Source organism: Aotus nancymaae, unplaced genomic scaffold (genome assembly GCF_030222135.1).
Source record: "Aotus nancymaae isolate 86718 unplaced genomic scaffold, 86718_ANA_hifiasm-v0.15.2.pri h1tg000038l, whole genome shotgun sequence".
Classification (NCBI taxonomy): domain Eukaryota; kingdom Metazoa; phylum Chordata; class Mammalia; order Primates; family Aotidae; genus Aotus; species Aotus nancymaae.
In genome coordinates this window covers 5,007,797-5,024,925 of record NW_026988452.1, presented here as the reverse complement: position 1 = coordinate 5,024,925, position 17,129 = coordinate 5,007,797, and the positions used below count along the sequence as shown (strand labels likewise).

The 17,129-nt window shown below is 45.6% G+C and overlaps 1 protein-coding gene across 5 annotated transcripts in view; it reads left to right on the top strand.

The window, feature by feature from the left end:
* The window catches only part of XYLB (xylulokinase), a 53,986-nt gene extending 40,930 nt beyond the window's left edge, over nucleotides 1-13,056 (top strand). For 3 of the 5 annotated variants that reach the window (XM_064360132.1, XM_064360131.1, XM_064360130.1), the window contains 4 exons: nucleotides 1,183-1,241; nucleotides 2,699-2,786; nucleotides 5,652-5,746; nucleotides 12,070-13,056. In XM_064360132.1, the coding sequence (XP_064216202.1) occupies nucleotides 1,183-1,241; nucleotides 2,699-2,786; nucleotides 5,652-5,746; nucleotides 12,070-12,147 (320 nt within the window). In that variant the 3' untranslated portion in view covers nucleotides 12,148-13,056. The remainder of the gene's footprint in view (nucleotides 1-1,182; nucleotides 1,242-2,698; nucleotides 2,787-5,651; nucleotides 5,747-12,069) is intronic. The other 2 variants (XR_010336454.1, XR_010336453.1) reach the window with 1 other exon arrangement.
* Nucleotides 13,057-17,129: the final 4,073 nt, after the last annotated feature.

The window sequence follows — 17,129 nt, the reverse complement described above, 5'->3', positions numbered from 1 at the left end:
TCTGTCACATTTGCTAGTTGGTTATTATTAGAAATGCCTTAGATTATTATAAGTTGATTTTGTATCTGACAACCTTATTAAACTCTTGTTAGTTTTATTAGTTTGCTTACTGTTTATTTTTTCCAAGTAGATGGACTGTTGTCTGCAAATGACAGTTTTCTTTTTTTTTTCTTTCAATACTTAAACATTTCAGTTGTTTTTGTTGTCTTATGGCATTGATTGGTAGATCTAATACTGTGTTAAACAGTGACCTGGATACTGTGAATCTGTTTTGTTCCTAGTTGTATTAGCTATCTATTGCTGTGTAACAAATTATCTCAAAATTTAGCAGCTTAAAACAATAATAAATGTTTACTCTCTTATACAATTTCTTTGGGTCAAGAATTTGAGTTCAGCATAGTTGGGTGATTCTGATTGAGGATATCTCCTGAGGTTGCAGTCAAAATATCATCTGGGGCTGCAGACATTTGAAGGCTTGACTGAGGCTGGAGGATCTGCCTCCAGGCTGGCTCACTCACGTGGCTGTTGGCAGGAAGCCTCAGTCCCCTGCCATGTAGACCTCTCCCTAAGGCTGCTTTAGCATCTTCAGGATGTGGCACTTGCTTCCCTCAGAGTGAGCGATCCAGGAGATAGTGACCTGTGTCAGAGCGAGATGGAAGCCTCAATGTCTTTTATCTTCTAGTCTTAGACTTCAAACTCCATCATTTACACAAGGTTCTATTGGGTATACAAGTCAGCGTTATTGGATGTGAGCGGGGACTACTTGAAGCTGTGAATATCAGGAGGGAGGGATTATGTGGAGGCCATTTTGGAGTCTGGTTGGCACACCAGTGTGAAGAAAGTGCTTCTAAATCTCTGTTAAGAATGTTTGTTATAAATTGTGGATATGTGGCTTTTATCATTTAAGTAAGTTCCCTTCTGTTCCTGTTTTGTTGAGATATTTGAAACAAAAAAATTATTAAAGGCAGTTAAGAGGGGTGGGAGAGCAACCTCATGAGCAAATGAGCATGACAGGCCTGCACGCACAGAGCCAGCTCTGGACCTCTCCCGTAGTCCTGTGTGATAAGCAGCGGGCATTGGCTCCTCATGAGCCCTCTGTAGCTGAAGAACTCGGGAGAAACAGCTTTTTCTGCCTTGGGAGAATTGGCATAGCTATTTCACTTTTTCTCTTTTCCCTTTCAGTGTCCAAGACAAAGATTTTGGCCACAGGAGGAGCATCTCGCAATAGAGACATCTTACAGGTAAGCATTCGTAGTGGGCCGTACACCATGGCCTCTCCATGTCTGTTGTGTCTAAGAGTCAGACATTCAATGAGAAAGACAGCCTCCATTCCCACTCCTGCAGGAAAAGGGAGTTCTTAGCTCATACTCTCCGGGAAGCAGCTCTGTTGCCTTACAGCTCACACTGTGAGTGGTGTCTGTCTCACATGCAGGTGAATTCTACTGCTGTGTACGATCCACTTTCTGATACCAGCACTGGCCTCTGGAGTCACATGGAAAGTGCCTGTTCTTCCCTGTGGCAGACATTCTCACATCTAATGCCAGTGTTCTTGTCTTCCTCAAGGCCTCTGCTTTCCAGTTTAACCATCGCTGATTCTCCAGCCAGTCCTCTTGTAACACGGTTGTCAGACTGTTACTGTCCTTCTGGTCCTTCATTATGCCGGAAACATATGACCGAAAGTAGAATCAACCTGCAGATGTCCAACACTCAGACTGTCACCTTGTGGGGCTGTCAGATCCTGTTATGGGGCATAGTGCATTTTTGGGTGTAGCCTGAGGCTGCCTTAACTGTTAGAGTTACTGTATTAGCTGTTCACTTGTGATTACCTGAGATTTTCAAGAAATAGAGCCTGCAGTGGGAATTCTTCTATAAGCAGCTTGTTGAGAGAGGAGGACTCCCAGGGGAAGGAAGTGAGGGACTCAGGGCAGAGCAGAGGAAGAAGGATGAGTGAGGGTACGGCCTTGCCCAGAGTCTGCTTCAGCTCCATCCCGGGGGCAGATGGGGCTCTGGCACATGAATTACACCACAGAGCTGGTTTTACCTTGGGACAAGGGGCCAACAGGTGAGTGGTGGCCTATGCTCAGCCAAGGTCAGTTCTCTTGAGGAGGTAGTGCTACAAGCCATTAGTAGCCAGTCCTCACAGCAGCTGGGGTGGGGCACACAGCGGTCCAGTGAGGGGATCTAGGTAGGCATCAGTGGCACCTACTACCCTATCTCTGGTCAACTAAGACCTCCCCCTGGTTTTTTCCATGTGAACTCCTCTTAGTACAGGTCCTTCATTCGAAATGTATGCAATTTATTTTTGGACCTAAATGGGAAACTTCACCATTATCCCCATGAAACATGACCTTGTTAGTTTGGGTTTGTTTGGGCTTGTTAATATTAGTCTAATACCCAACTGTCTCCAGCCCTAGGTCAGTGCCATTTGCTCAGCATACTTTCCAAATCTTCTGCCTTGTCTTTGGTGAAATGGCTAAAAAACACAGGGACAGCCTGGGGAGCTGTGGCCCTCCAGTGTCATCTGGCTCTATTATCACCTGAGTAGCATGACCAAGCGTACTCCCCTTAAGGCAGTCAAGGTGGAATGGAAAGGGTCAGAAGACATATGAGGGAGAGAGCCTGGAAAATGCATCCCACAATGTCTGTGTTCCCTCTGAGGAACAGGCTCACCACAGTAGAGCCTCTGTGTCCTTTCCAGGTGCTTGCAGATGTGTTTGGTGCCCCAGTGTATGTTATAGACACTGCCAACTCGGCCTGCGTGGGTTCTGCATACCGAGCTTTTCATGGTAGGTCGATGGAAGGGGACAACTGTCTCCAGAAGTGGCCAGGGCATGGGGTGGGCTGAATGAGGGTGGAAAGGGGAGACTGAAGTGTTCCAAATCTTTAGGGACATTGGAGTTTTGGGGACTTCAGCTTCATTGTTCTAGCTCCCAGCAGGTGAGAACCAACCCATACCCTCTGTTCCTTTATTCTCTGCTTAAAGTGGAGAAAAAGAGGCTGGGTCCTAACTGAATGAAGTCTGTTCAGAGGGTCAGCACAGGGGCACAGGAAAAGAACTCAGGGCATGGTTGAGGGCATGTGGACATGGGTCTGGACAGCTAGAGGGCAGGAGAGGTGGACAAAGTCCAGAGCCGTCTTTTCATCAAGAACAGAAGTTGAGACAAACGGGAAGACTTCAGGCCCAAACAGTCCAGGACCCTGGACAGCTCCATGGAGCCCTGTAGTCCTGATGGAGGCCTCACTGCAACTCTGAATATTAAGGGAAGCTCCCCGATCTAGGCAAGTTCTGGTGGGAGCAGCACATACCCTCAAGGGCATTTGTCCTTCAAGTTGGATCAGTTTGCCCTGTCTCCTGCCTGCTCAGGGAGCTGCTGTAGCAGCCGAGGTGATTGTATTTTCATGTTCACTCATAACTTTTTAACATACCTATGTAAGCTTATATTTCTCTGTCAGCATTGACAATTAATCAGGGAACATATCCTTCTCTTAATAATTAACCTCTTACTCTTTTATTCTCTCCCCACCCCATCTGCCTCACCCCGCCTCATGCCACGTCCTTTATCAAGATCACTTGGGAATTTATTTTCAGATTCTTGTATTAAGTACATTTAACATCATATTGGCTTTTATTTGCACTTACCTATGAGTCTGCCTTCCTCCCTCCCTCCCTCCCTCCCTTCCTTCCTTCCTCCCTCCTTTCCTTCCTTTCTCTTTCTTTCTATTTTTCTTTCTTTCTTCTTCTTTTTTTTTAAACTTCCTGACATTTCTTTTTCCTTTATTTCTATGCTGAGGTTTTTGTATTATTTTGGTGGTTTTTTTTTTTTTTTGAGACAGGGTCTCTGTGGTCCAAGCTAAAGTGCAGTGGTGCAGTTGTGGCTCACTGCAGCTTCAACCTTCTCTGCTCAGGTGATCTTCCCACTTCCACCTCAGTCTCCCAGATAGCCGGGACTACAGGCACACATCACCACGCCTGGCTAGTTTTTGTAGAGATAGGGTTTCACCATATTGCCTAGGCTGAACTCAAACTCCTGGGCTCAAGCGATTCACTCACCTCAGCCTCCCAAAATGCTAGGATTACAGGCATGAATCCTAGTGCTAGGATCACCACACCTGGGCCGTATGCTAGTTTTGCTGGAATATACAACCTAAATAAATATTTTAAGAGAGAATTCAATAGGTGATGATTTTGAGGCCTGAAATGCCCAACAAGGTCTTTGTTTCATCCTCCCAAAGATTGGCTGAGTAAAAGACTCTGTGTTGTAAATACTTTTCCTGAGAGCTTTGAGGATACCCTTGCATAATCTTCTGGCCTTCAGTGTTGCTGATGAGAAGTCTTCGGCCCGCTTCATAATCCTTTTGTAGAAGCTGGCAAGGAGTTACCCATTAGGGACTTCACTGCTGTGCTGCACTGTGTTTTGTTTTCTTCTTTTCCTCTTTCTGTGCTTGCCAAAGGATTCCTGGGTCACTGTCCTCTGCCCTCCAAAACCAAAGCCTGAGCTAAATCCTAGCTCACCAGTCACCACCCCCTCCCCGCAGAGGGATACTAGCCACTTCATTTGGAGATCCCTTCTCCGCAGCTGGGTCTGGGGATGACTTAGCTCACCAGTCACCGCCCCCTCCCCGCAGAGGGATACTAGCCACTTCATTTGGAGATCCCTTCTCCCCAGCTGGGTCTGGGGATGACTATCTTGTGTAGCCAGTCTGCAAGTGTGAGTGGAAATGGGACCGTAGTCTTTTGATTAGTTTCCCTGCTGTCCACCCCACCACTGTCCCAGTCCCTCATTCATTCTGCTGTGGGCTGGCATTTGGTCGGGAAAACTGGTTCTCACATCTTCAAAGGGCCCTTCACTCCTGGTGGTGGTGTGTTTCTCTTTCAATCTGACGCTACTACTAATCTTGCCTAGAAATCGCTCATTGTTTCTCGCTCACCAATGGCAACCTTCTCCCTGCCACTCATTTGCTTGGTGAGTAATTACTGAGTGCCTCCTATATGCCAGATGGTGTGCTAGGCACCATGGTTAAAGCACTGACCCAGAGAGACAGTGTCTGGCCTCATGGACTTTACAGCTCAGCAAAGGAGGGATCTTAAACCAAGAACCACTGAAATATACACAAGTTGGGAACAGTGCTCTGAGGAAAAGCAGATGGTGCTGAGGGCTAAGGAGGACCTCCCGCGCAAGTGATGGTCCTAGGTACAACTTAGCTGAGGAGAAGGGAACAGGGGCGTGAAGAGTGGAAAGCACATTCCGCACGGTGAAAAGGCTCTGAGGCAGCCTGAGTGGAGAGAAGACCAGGCTGTCCGGAATGCAGTGAACGAGGGGAGAGAGGAGGGACAGGCAGACACTCCCCTGTCACATGTCACGCTTACCTGACCCATTCCACGGAAGGCACAACCACAAAGAGCAAGATACGCTAAGTCCTGCTGGAGACACGCCTGCACTTGACATTCTTTTGTAATTTTTATATGACATAAAAGTGTCATATAGATTGTGTCCAAGTTATTGATTTTTCATAAATGTACTGAGTTGTGCAGCCATCACTATGATCCAGTTTTAGGACAGCTTGCCACCCCGGTGAGAGCTTCCATGCTGTTTACGGTTAATATCTTCGTTTGCAACATGCACTAATGTGAAGCGACCTTTCCCTTCTAGGTCTTGCAGGTGGAACAGATGTGCCCTTTTCAGAGGTTGTGAAGTTAGCTCCAAATCCCAGACTAGCTGCTACCCCAAGCCCGGGAGCTTCTCAGGTGAGAGACCATCAGAATTTGTTTGTAGCATTTGCATTATGAAAGCTGGCTATGGTTTTTTCCCCTTGCCAAAAAGCTCACCTACATTGAACTTGATGTGCTCAACTAAAGGAGAAATTCTGCTTTATTGAAATTATCAAGAAAATGGAGCAAAAGAGCCAGGTTGTCAGCTGCAAGTCACAGATACTGCTGATTTTATCGCCAGAGTCAGATGGATTGCTGGGCATTTTTTGTTTTGAGATGAAGTTTCACACTTGTCACCCAGGCTGGAGTGCAATGGCGCGATCTTGGCTCACTGCAACCTCTGCCTCCTGGGTTCAAGCAATTCTCCTGCCTCAGCCTCCTGAGTAGCTGGGGTTACAGGCATGCGCCACCACACCCAGCTTTGTATTTTTAGTAGAGATGGGTTTCTCCAAGTTGGTCAAACTGGTCTCAAACTCCTGACCTCAGGTGATCTGTCCGCCTTGGCCTCCCAAAGTGCTGGGATTACAGGCATGAGCCACTGCACCTGGCCCTGCTGGGCATATTTTTATTGCTTCGTATGCCTCACGGTGGGCTTTTCCATGTCACTGGGCTATAAAAGCTACTGAAAGGATCTGTCACTGAAGCTCAAGGCATGCGCTTCAGCACTCAAGTCTCAAGTCTGGATCCAAGAGAGCTGTGCCGTCACCCAGGCCAGGAGATCCCTATGAAGGCAGACCTCACTTGTTGCAGGTTGGGTTTCTCAGAAAGCAGAGTAGGAGATGTCAACTAAGATGCATGAGGTTTATGGGAATGGAGGAATCCCACTCCCTCTTGGAATCTTCAACTATAGAAAGGAAAGGGAGTAGGCAGGATTGGACGGAGGGAGAAGGGGAGCAGCAGTGCAATATCTGGAGCCTAAGCTAATCCCACAGAAGCTCTGAGATGACCTTTAGAGTTTTACCCAGTTGGGCTAAGGGGCTGGGCCTTTATACCCCATGTCAATCAGTCATGGCATGTGGGCCGCCCCAGGCTGGGGTGAGGCAGCTCTTTGTAGCTAAAGCAGTCTCCAAAGGGGGCTGTCAGCTGAGGACTGTCTGCCAACAGCACTCCCAGCAGTTGGGAGAATAAGTTCTTCATTCCCAAGGTGAATCTGGATGGCACACACAGCACCCACGACACCACTGTACCTGTTTGCAGGAAGGTCTTGCAGCCCAGCAGCAGGGGTTGGTGGATTTTGTAAGGAACTTTGAAGGCTCTGAGATTTACCTGACTTGCAAGCTAAGAAATGAGCCTGCCACAGTTTCCTAGTGGCAGGTAGAAAGCACAGTACTCCTGGGTCAGAGACAAAGGGCTTTCTTGCTCATGGTACATCAGGAAGCAGGAGCTTCATGCTCATCAGTTTGCCTTGGCCCCCAAATTCCACATGGTGTTGCAAAGTGGGCCCGGGTGGATACTGCGCACGTAATAGTCTGTGATAAACCGAATGATCCCGAGCATAGAAAACTCCCAACCTTACAAAGGAACTACAAGCAAACCTGCCCAAACTTTGCCTCCAAAGGAGACATTATCCTTATTTTTCTTGTCAGCAAACAACTTTTCCCTCTACCCTGGAGAGAGACACTATCTCTATGTCTGTGCTTTACAGACATCCTTGAAGAGATAGTATGAAACAAAAGCTGTCACAGACATGTAGAAACACCATGGAGAACTGCCTCCCGGCACATCCTGGAAGCAGGAGCTCACGCTGTCCAGGAGACCAGACCACACACACAGGTGTGCCCGAGGATCTGTAATTTTTCTGTGTGAGAGGCCATGTTTCTCTTATGTTTGAGAGACCACTTGATATACTGGAAAGATTCTATGTTGAGACAAAGGGCATTTATGTTCTGATTCTTATTCTGTTTCTACTTCACCATGTGACCTTAAGCAGTGCTCCCTGGCTCCAGACCTCTGTTTGTTTATCTGTGAAGTGGGTACAACATCTGTCCTGCCTCCTTTTAACCTGCTAATTGTGAGGCTTAAAAAGAATCCTTGACCAGAATGGCTTTAGAGTGTAACAGGAAATCTGAAGGTAGAACTGGTTCAGTGGTTCCACAGAAGGGCCCCAGTCATGTTCCCTGCAATTCCTCAGGCCAGCAGTGGACAGTGGGAACATAATGTGAGTCACATATGTCATTTCAAATTTTCTGCTTGTCTCTTTTTTAAAGTAGAAATAAATAAAAAGAAATGATTAAAATTAACTTTAATAATATATTTTATTTAATCCACTATATCTGAAATATTGTCATGTCAACATATAATAAATTAGAAAAATTACTAATGTGGGGCCGGGCGCAGTGGCTTATACCGTAATCCCAGCACTTTGGGAAGCCAAGATGGGCAGATTGCTTGAGCCCAGGAGTTTGAGACCAGCCTAGGCAGCATGGCAAAACCCCATCTCTACAAAAAAAAAAAAAAAATTAGCTGGGCATGGTAATGCACGCCTGTAATCCCAGCTACTCAGGAGGCTGAGGTGGGAGGATCACTTGAGCCCAGGAGGTGGAGGTTGCAGTGAGCTGAGATCACACCACTGCACTCCAGCCTGGGAGACAGAGACCTTGTCTCAAAAAAAAAAGTTACTAATGTGATATTTTACATTGTCTTTATTGCATGAAGCTTTTGAAATGTGGTGTGCATTTTCCACTTAGTTCTGGGCATGCCTCCAGTATGCAAAGGTCTGCATGGCTTGTGGCTGCTGTATTGGGTAGTGCGGCTCTGGATGTGTCCACATGCGGAGAGGATGCTGTAGCTGCCCCAGACATCATGTCATCACAGCTCTATTCAGAGGCAGGGGTCATCGGGTGGCACTGGAAAGACAGTCTCTCCTCATACACCTCCTGCTCATCAGGTAGAAAAATACTGGCCTATCCCTCCCCTGCCTCACGCACCCCCAACAGGCCACCACTTGGTCATATGGTCAATTCTAGTTGTAGGAAAGGCTAGGGTAGGGTCTGGCTCTTTCAGTCTGTCTAGAAGAAAGCCAGCAAGGAGGAAGGTAACTGGGGAAAGTTTTAGGGCAGCACAGCAGCGTCTGCCTCAGGTAGAGTACGGAGTGAAATCCTCTGAGCTGTACGTGCCCCATCACTCTCCCTGGCCTGCCCGCGGCCGAAATCACTGACAGCTCGTGGAACCCTTTACTGTTGGATACAAGTGTAACCTCAAACACCCTGTCAGCAGCGGGTTGCAAACGGTGACCGTCTATATGATTGTCAGCATATGTGACTTATATGCAGCCTGAATTTGTGGTCTGGAGTTAAACTCCTCGAGAGCAGGGCCACATCCGTCACTCTCTGTGTCGCACCTACAGGAGTGCTTGTGCTCAAGGGGAAACTCAAAGCACTAAGAACATTTTCTCCCTTGGCTCAGCTGAACATTGCAGTTTTCTCCATTAGGAAAAATCAAAGCCCTTTACCTTTGTTCTCTGACTCCTGAATGTCCAATACAGGCTAGGACAACCTTAGGCCCCTCACTGTGGGCCTCTTTATAAAGGGTCACCTGTTATCTGCGTTATTTTACTCATGGGGTCTATTCCCAGTACTTCACAAATGCATAGTTCACAGAGTAGGACCAGAAAGAACATTGGCTGTGTTACCCTCATTTGGAAGAGGAAAGGAATTTGTCCCCCTAAGCCCTTCTAGATAGCACAGACTTGTTGTGGATTTAGAAGTCAGCAGGCTCCCTGTCTCTGGCTCTGACACCCAGTGCAACTGTCCCTGTGCCTTCTCAGACAGAGCTGCTCCAGCTGCACCAAGAGTAGGCCCCAGTTGCATAAACTGTTGTTAAAATACTTGATTTCCAGCCAGGTGTGGTGGCTCACGCTTATAATCCCGGCACTTTGGGAGGCCAAGGCGAGCAGATCATAAGGCTAAGAGATCAAGACCATCCTGGCCAAGATGGTGAAACCCCATCTCTACTAAAAATACAAAAAATTAGCTGGGTGTGGTGACATGCGCCTGTAGTCCCAGCTACTCAGGAGGCTGAGGCAGGAGAATCGCTTGAACCCGGGAGGTGGAGGTTGCAGTGCGTCAAGATCGCGCCACTGCACTCCAGCCTGGTGACAGAGCGGGACTTCATCTCAAAAAAAAAAAAAGTACTTGACTTCCAGCTGGTGGCGGTGACTTACACCTGTAATCCCAGCACTTTGGAAGGCCAAGGCAGATGGATCACATGGGGTCAGGAGTTCAGGACCAGCCTGGTCAACATGGCAAAACCTCATCTCTACTAAAAGAAAAAAAATACAGAAATTAGCTGGGTGTGGTGGCGCGCACCTGTAGTCCCAGCTACTTGAGAGTTAAGGGATGAGAATCACTTGAACCCAGGAGGCGGAAGCTGTGGTGAATCAAGACTGCACCACTGCACCTCCAGCCTGGACAACAGAGCAAGACCCTGTCTCAAAAAATAAAAAAACAAAACTTAACTTTTGAGCAAATTAAACCAAATTAAGAAGGAATGGGGTTGGCATGAGCTCCTACTTGTGTTTACTTGGGCGAGTGGCAGGAAAATCCAGGTGCCTTGGTCTTCAGTGTTGTTTGTCTGTAGACAGTGTGTGCTCACCTGCAGTGTATCTGCATTTCTCAGGTGAGACGACAGCCCCAGGGGAAGACTGTTTAGAGTGACAAAATAAGGGTTAGAATGTCAGGTTGTGTTTCTTTCTGGTCCTTTTTCTCTGTTGGGCTCTTTGCTTGTTTTGGCTTATTATACAGCATGCTGTATGTATAATTTTGTAGCTTGTTTAAAATTTATACATTACAACATAAATATTTTCATTCTTAAAAATGTATATGCATGCCATTTTTAATGACTGTATAATATTCTATCTGGCTAGACCAGGCACAGTGGCTCATACCTGTAATCCCAGCACTTTGGGAGACTGAGGCGGGAGGATCACTTGAGGTTGGGAGTTGGAGACCAGCCTGGGCAAACATGAGATCTTGTCTCTATAAAAATAGTAATAATAATAATCTGGCAAATGAACCACAATTTACTTGAGCATTTTCCATGTCTTAGTGCAGTTGCTTTTTGTTTTTCAATTATAATTAAGTCTTTGTAGATAAAGGATTTTTTTTTTAAACCCTTTCCTGTTCTACATGAGAATTTGACCTTTGGGTAACTGTATAGCTCTGTTTCCCTTGAGAGCTCATAAAAGGAGAATATCAACAGTTTTACTAGGGCAACATTGCTTATGTAAAAATGGCCTTTGCTTGGGAAACTGCATCTGAACTCAGAAGACTGTAACTGCCTGGTGAGAAGTCTTCCTCAGGGCTTCATCAGGCGCAGTGACTCCTCCTGGGTGCTGAGTTGTTACGGGAGATACTTTTGTGGGGCATGAGGTTCTGAAGCCAGGGTCATTCTTGCCTCTGTATGATGTGGATCTTAACTCTGTGCCTAGGCTGTAACCTGGTTGGGAGGCAAAATGGCCCCCTCTTGGACGGCCGTGGAATCGCTATGTGGACCACTACATGGTCTTCCATTGGAGAGGAGCACCTGCCGCCACTGTGTTCTCTAGGCTGTCCTCTCTTAGCTCGTGGTGGTCTCATATGTCTGAATGTTTAGTGGTATCAAAGAAGACCCTTGGTGGACTTGGCATCCTACATTTAGGATTATTTCCTTAGGAGAACTTCACTGAAGTAGAATAACTGGGTCCCACACTATGGCCTCCTTAATATAGATATAAAGTCAAGTCTGGCCGGGTGCAGTGGCTCATGCCTGTAATCCCAGCACTTTGGGAGGCTGAGGCGAGTGGATCACGAGGTCAGGAGTTCAAGACCAGCCTGGCCAAGATGGTGAAACCCTGTCTCTACTAAAAACTACAAAAATTAGCCAGGCACAGTGACAGGCACCTGTAATCCCAGCTACTCAGGAGGCTGAGGCAGGAGAATCACTTGAACCCAGGTGGTAGAGGTTGCAGTTAACCGAGATCACACCACTGCACTCCAGCCTGGCGACAGAGCGAGACTCCGTCTCCAAAAATAAAAATAATAATAATTTTTAAAAGTCAAGTCTATTTCCAAAAGAGTTGTGCCACCAACTTTCACCAGCTATTTCTAGGTACTTTCACCAGAATTTTTAAAAAAAATTTTGTAGATTTGATCATAAACATTGGTTTCTTGTCATAATTTACAGTTTAAGAAAATCTTAAACTATAGGTTTGAGAAGTACTAGCATTTCCTCTTTTGTGAATTGATGCTTTCTTTCTTTTGCCTAGCAAAAAAGTTAAATTGCAAGTAAACGAGATTTAAAATTTTAAAATGCAAGGTGCAACCAGATGTAAAAGGCATTTCCCGCCTCCCTGTTCTAAACTGCTTTTTCTGCTCTTCTAGGTCTACGAGGCCCTCCTCCCCCGGTTCGCCAAACTTGAGCAGAGAATCTTGTCTCAGACTCGGGGGCCTCCAGAGTGAACAGGCATCCATCCTTGTTGCCCCTGCCTGCCCAGATTGACTGACCCCACTTGGAAACGTGGCCTGCAAAGCAGGGCTCCCTTCCCTGCTCTGAACAGCTCCTCCTGCCCATGCTGACTCCTTGGAGTGTCCGGCCTCGGCACATCTGCCTGAAGATAGATAGGCACTTGTGTCCTTGTGCCCTTGTGTCCCAGGGCGGGAAAGCATCTCTCTTTTCCTGTCTTTTATCCCAGAAGACAGGACAACACTGAAACTGGGATATGTCCGATAAAAACTACGACTTTTCCCCTTGAAGAGGCAGAATTAAAGCTAATCTAGGGACTCAAATCAGCAGACTGGGGAGACAAAGCCCTCTCTCACCCCCGACCTCATCCTTTCTCCAACCCTGACTCTCTGCTCACTCCTCCCAAACCATGACCCACAGCCACCCCCACCCCATACCTTGATCCTACTGTCCATCCTCTCCCCCAGTCCAAACCCCACAGCCCCTTCCTTCCCATGCCCTGCCCTCCTTGTTTCAGCTGTCTGAGATGCCTCCCAGGGCTTCTCTTACCCACCCATGCTCACCCTCTCCATGCTGTCCCCATTTTCTCCTTCAGCATCTCTTCCTTCTCCCTCCTTCATCCCTCCTCCCCCCCAACACTCACCTGTCGTAATTCACCACCTCCTACCCACACCATGTGCCTGGCGGATGTGCTTCCTGTGCCCTCCCTTCAGCTGCCCACAGATCCCTGAGAGGGGCCGTCTCCCAAGCGGCACAGCTTAGAACCTCTCTCCCTTTTTCTCCCTCCCTCCCTCCCTCTCTTCTTGCAGTCGGCTTGTTGAAGAAATTGTGTCATTTCTCTGGAAGAATTTCCCAAATTCTGGATTTCTTTTTTATTTTGGAGTATTTCATCAGCTGAAAAGTGATTCTCACCTTGAGTTTTCTTCCTGTATTTGTACCATGATTTCCTTTTTCCTTCCTCTCAAACCTATCTGCAGGATTTTGCCACTCTGGTTGAGACCTGGTGGATCAGAGCAGTAGCTAGTGAGGAGTTGAAAGGAAGGGGCTTAGAAATTGAGTGGGACAGAGGCATCACTTCTGATGGAGATGACACCATCTTGAAAGGGAGTGGTGTCTTTTGGAGGCATGGTGGATGAAAAGGGACAAAGGAGGAAAGAGGTTCAAGATAACAGCCCATTAGATAAAACAGCGAGCCCAAGATTCCGAAGAAAACAGACAACTCCCCCTATTACCACCTAGACATTACTTTTTAAAGACATTTTTCATTATTGACCAGGAGAAGAAGGCCGTCTTGGACCATGAAACAGTAAACTGTAACAAAACACTCCAACATGAATTTGAAAATAAAATAATTGTGGATTTAAAAGAACACCACAGATCAGAAATTCAAAAACTCAGAATAAAAATGAAAAAGCTACAAGCATATGTGAGAAGAGAACTGACTGAACTTGGGAAATAATTTGAACAGAAAGATAAATCATCACAGATATGAAGACTAAGTTATAATATATCTTAATAAAAATAGATATGGCCACAAGTACATTATGGCACATAGAAGGTAGGAGTAAGAAAAGCTATGAGAGCAAAACAAACAAAAACAATATTAAAGGAAGAGCCAAAAAGACTCAGAAATAAAATGATAGATAAAGAAAATGGTCAAAGCAAAGATGATTCCGATAAAATTGGAATTCCTGAAGACAAAAGATAAGACGGTAGAATGGAGTTAATATTTAAAATTCAAATACTGAAATTCAAATAAACCCAAAAGAACTTTCTGAAAACAAAAGAAAACCTGAAACTGTATCTTGAAAGGGTCTATCTTGTTACGTAGAATATTCATGCAGAATGATCAGCTCTGAGACATATCCTACCAACTATACTTTGAAGGCAAAGAAAAAAAACTAAGCTTCTAGGCCAAAAGACCTAGTCTCTTACAAAGGAAAGATCTGGTTGGCATCAGACTTCTCAACAAAGCAAGATAGCAATGGGGCAACCTTTTCACGAAACTCAAAGTATGAACTAAGGATTTCGTATCCAGCCAAGCTGTCCTTTAACAATTAAGGGTATAGGAAGAAGTCATAATTATGCAAGAGCCCTGGGAATATTATACTCACAACTTCTTCCTTAGGATTCTACTAAAAGACAAGCTTCATCCAACTAGGAGATGATTAGGGAAACTTGAGCAAAAGGACTGGAGATGACTGTTGAATATCTTTTTTTTTTTTTTGAGATGGAGTCTCCCTCTTGTTGCCCAGGCTGGAGTGCAATGGCGTGATCTCGGCTCACTGCAACCTGCACTTCCCAGGTTCAAGCAATTCTCCTGCCCCAGCCCCCTGAGTATCTGGGATTACAGGTGCCTGCCACCATGCCCAGCTTATTTTGTGTATTTTTAGTAGAGACAGAGTTTGAACATGTTGGTCAGGCTGGTCTCGAACTCCTGACCTCTGGTGATCCACCCGCCTTGGCCTCCCAAAGTGCTGGGATTACAAGTGTGAGCCGCCACACCTGGCCTTGAATATCTTTAGTTGTAGATCTGAGGCCAAATGGGAGTGGGGATAAGGGTGGAAGAACAGTATTAGTCCATTCTCACACCGTTATAAAGATAGAAACTGGCCAGGCATAGTGACTCACTCCTATAATCCCAGCACTTTGGGAGGCCAAGGCGGGAAGATCACCTGAGGTCAGGAGTTTGAGACCAGTCTGGCCAACATGGTGAATCCCTGTCTTTACTGAAAATACAAAAATTACCAGGATGCGGTGGTGCGTGCCTGTAACCCCAGTTACTCGGGAGACTGAGGCACTAGAATTGCTTGAACCCAGGGAGCAGAGGTTGCAGTGAGCCAAGATCATGCCACTTCACTCCAGCCTGGGCAACTGTGTCTTAAAAAAAAAAAAAAAGATAGTACCTGACACTGGGTAATTTATAAAGAAAAGAGGTTTGACTCACAGTTCCACATGGCTGGGGAGGCCTCAGGAAACTTATAATCATGGTAGAAGGTGAAGGGGAAGCAAAGACCTTCACACGGTAGCAAGAAAGAGAGAGCATGTGCGCACAAGAGAGCAAGCAGGGAAAACTGTTATAAAACCATCAGATCTCGTGAGAACTCACTATCATGAAAACAGATGGCGGAAACCACCCCCATGATCCAGTCACCTCCCACCAGGTCTCACCCTCAACACCTGGGGATTACAATTCAAGATGAGGTTTTGGTGGGGACACAAGGCCTAGTCATACCAAATCGTATCAGATGGTATATGCTTTGACAAGGCAGAAGTAGCGGAACAAAAAAGAAGGGAGAGAAGAAGAGGAGGAAAGTACAGGGAGCTACTTGTTGCTTAGGCTACAGGCGGAAGTCAAAGAATATTAAAGTTGACAAACCAAATATATGAAGTGTAAATAAGGAAAAAGGGAGATTTAGAGCATTAAAGGTGTACTATACTATTAAAAGTACTAGTATAGAATACATGGTATAATCACTAGAATAAAAAGTGTACATCTCTATCAGTGCTCAAAGAAACAATAATAAAGGCAATACATCACAGTGAAAAACATGCAGTGAATGTACCATCATACAGTAAATATATTAAGTCCAAGCATGTAAGTTAAATCAGTGCATGTGAAAGGACTTACCTATTAAAAGAAAAGGAACTTCAGATTGGCTTACAAACCAACGTCTTACTGTCTGTTATTTATAAGAGACACATTTAAAATAAGTGATTCAGAGAGGCTAAAAATAAAAAGAGATGGGCAAAAATAGACCAGGCAAGTAGGACCACAAAGGGCAAAGATTACAGTATCCATATCTGACAAGGTAGAATTCAGGAAAAAGTAGGCAAGACAATGAAGGATACATTAAAATGCAAAAAGCCACAATTCAGTGAAGATGTACTTACGAGTGTTACAGCTGCAGTTACCTGGTTTGTCAACTTTAAATGGTGTTCTTTGGCTCCCACCTACTTCCTGTACAATGAAGAGCTCTTTGTACTTTCCTCTTTCCCTCCTTGTTCATTGTTTCCGTTGTTACCTCTGCCTTGTCAAAGCATGTAACATTTGCATAACAAATTATGTGAGGAAAAATGAAACCTAGAAATAACAGAAAACTTTTAACACACCACTCTCTCATCCAAGACTGAAGTGAAGGAGACAAATATATATAAGGATATAAGTGATCTAAATAACAGTATCTGTAAAGTAGACCTAATGAATGTATGTTGAACCTTCTACCTTGATAATAGAGAATATTACTCTAGGCCAAGCATGATGGCTCACACCTGTAATCCCTGCACTTTGGGAGGTTGAGGTAGGTGGATCGCTTACGCTCAGGAGTTCGAGACCAGCTTGGGCAGCATGGTGAAACCCCATCTCTACAACAACAACAACAACAAAAAAAAATAGAAAAATTAGCCAGGCATGGCGGCAGAAGCCTGTAGTCCCTAGGAACTTATGTTTCTTCTAGGAATCATAAGATTGTTGTCTCACGCAGCCTGACACACCTGGCATGTCAGTGATTAAACCCATAGGGAGCAATCTCAAAAATAATTGTGAGTGAGGCTTTTGGTACGTAGAGCAGACTCCAGTTAGACACATAAAACCCGCAGTACACTTTAGGAAGCTGTACTAATGGCATTAACCTGGATTAAAAGGGACTAAATGTTAAAAGACTCTGGACTCCCAACTTTGTATGGGCAACAAGCAGGCATAGTTGCTCAAAAGGCAGTTTCTAGTGCCCTCTTCAGAAGTCGTCAAGAAAGCCAGTGGAAAGGGAAAGATGCCATAGAGGGTGAAGCCAAAAGCCAAAGAGAATAATAGATTGGCATGCCGCTTCCAGCGTGGCAGACAAACTCCAGTGTTGCCTCCAGTGATCCCTGCCTCCTGGTATTCACACCCTCGTGCAATCCCCTTCTCGAGTGAGTGGGACCTGTGACTTTTCTAACCAATAGGATATGACAAAGGTGATGGGATATGACTTCTGTAATT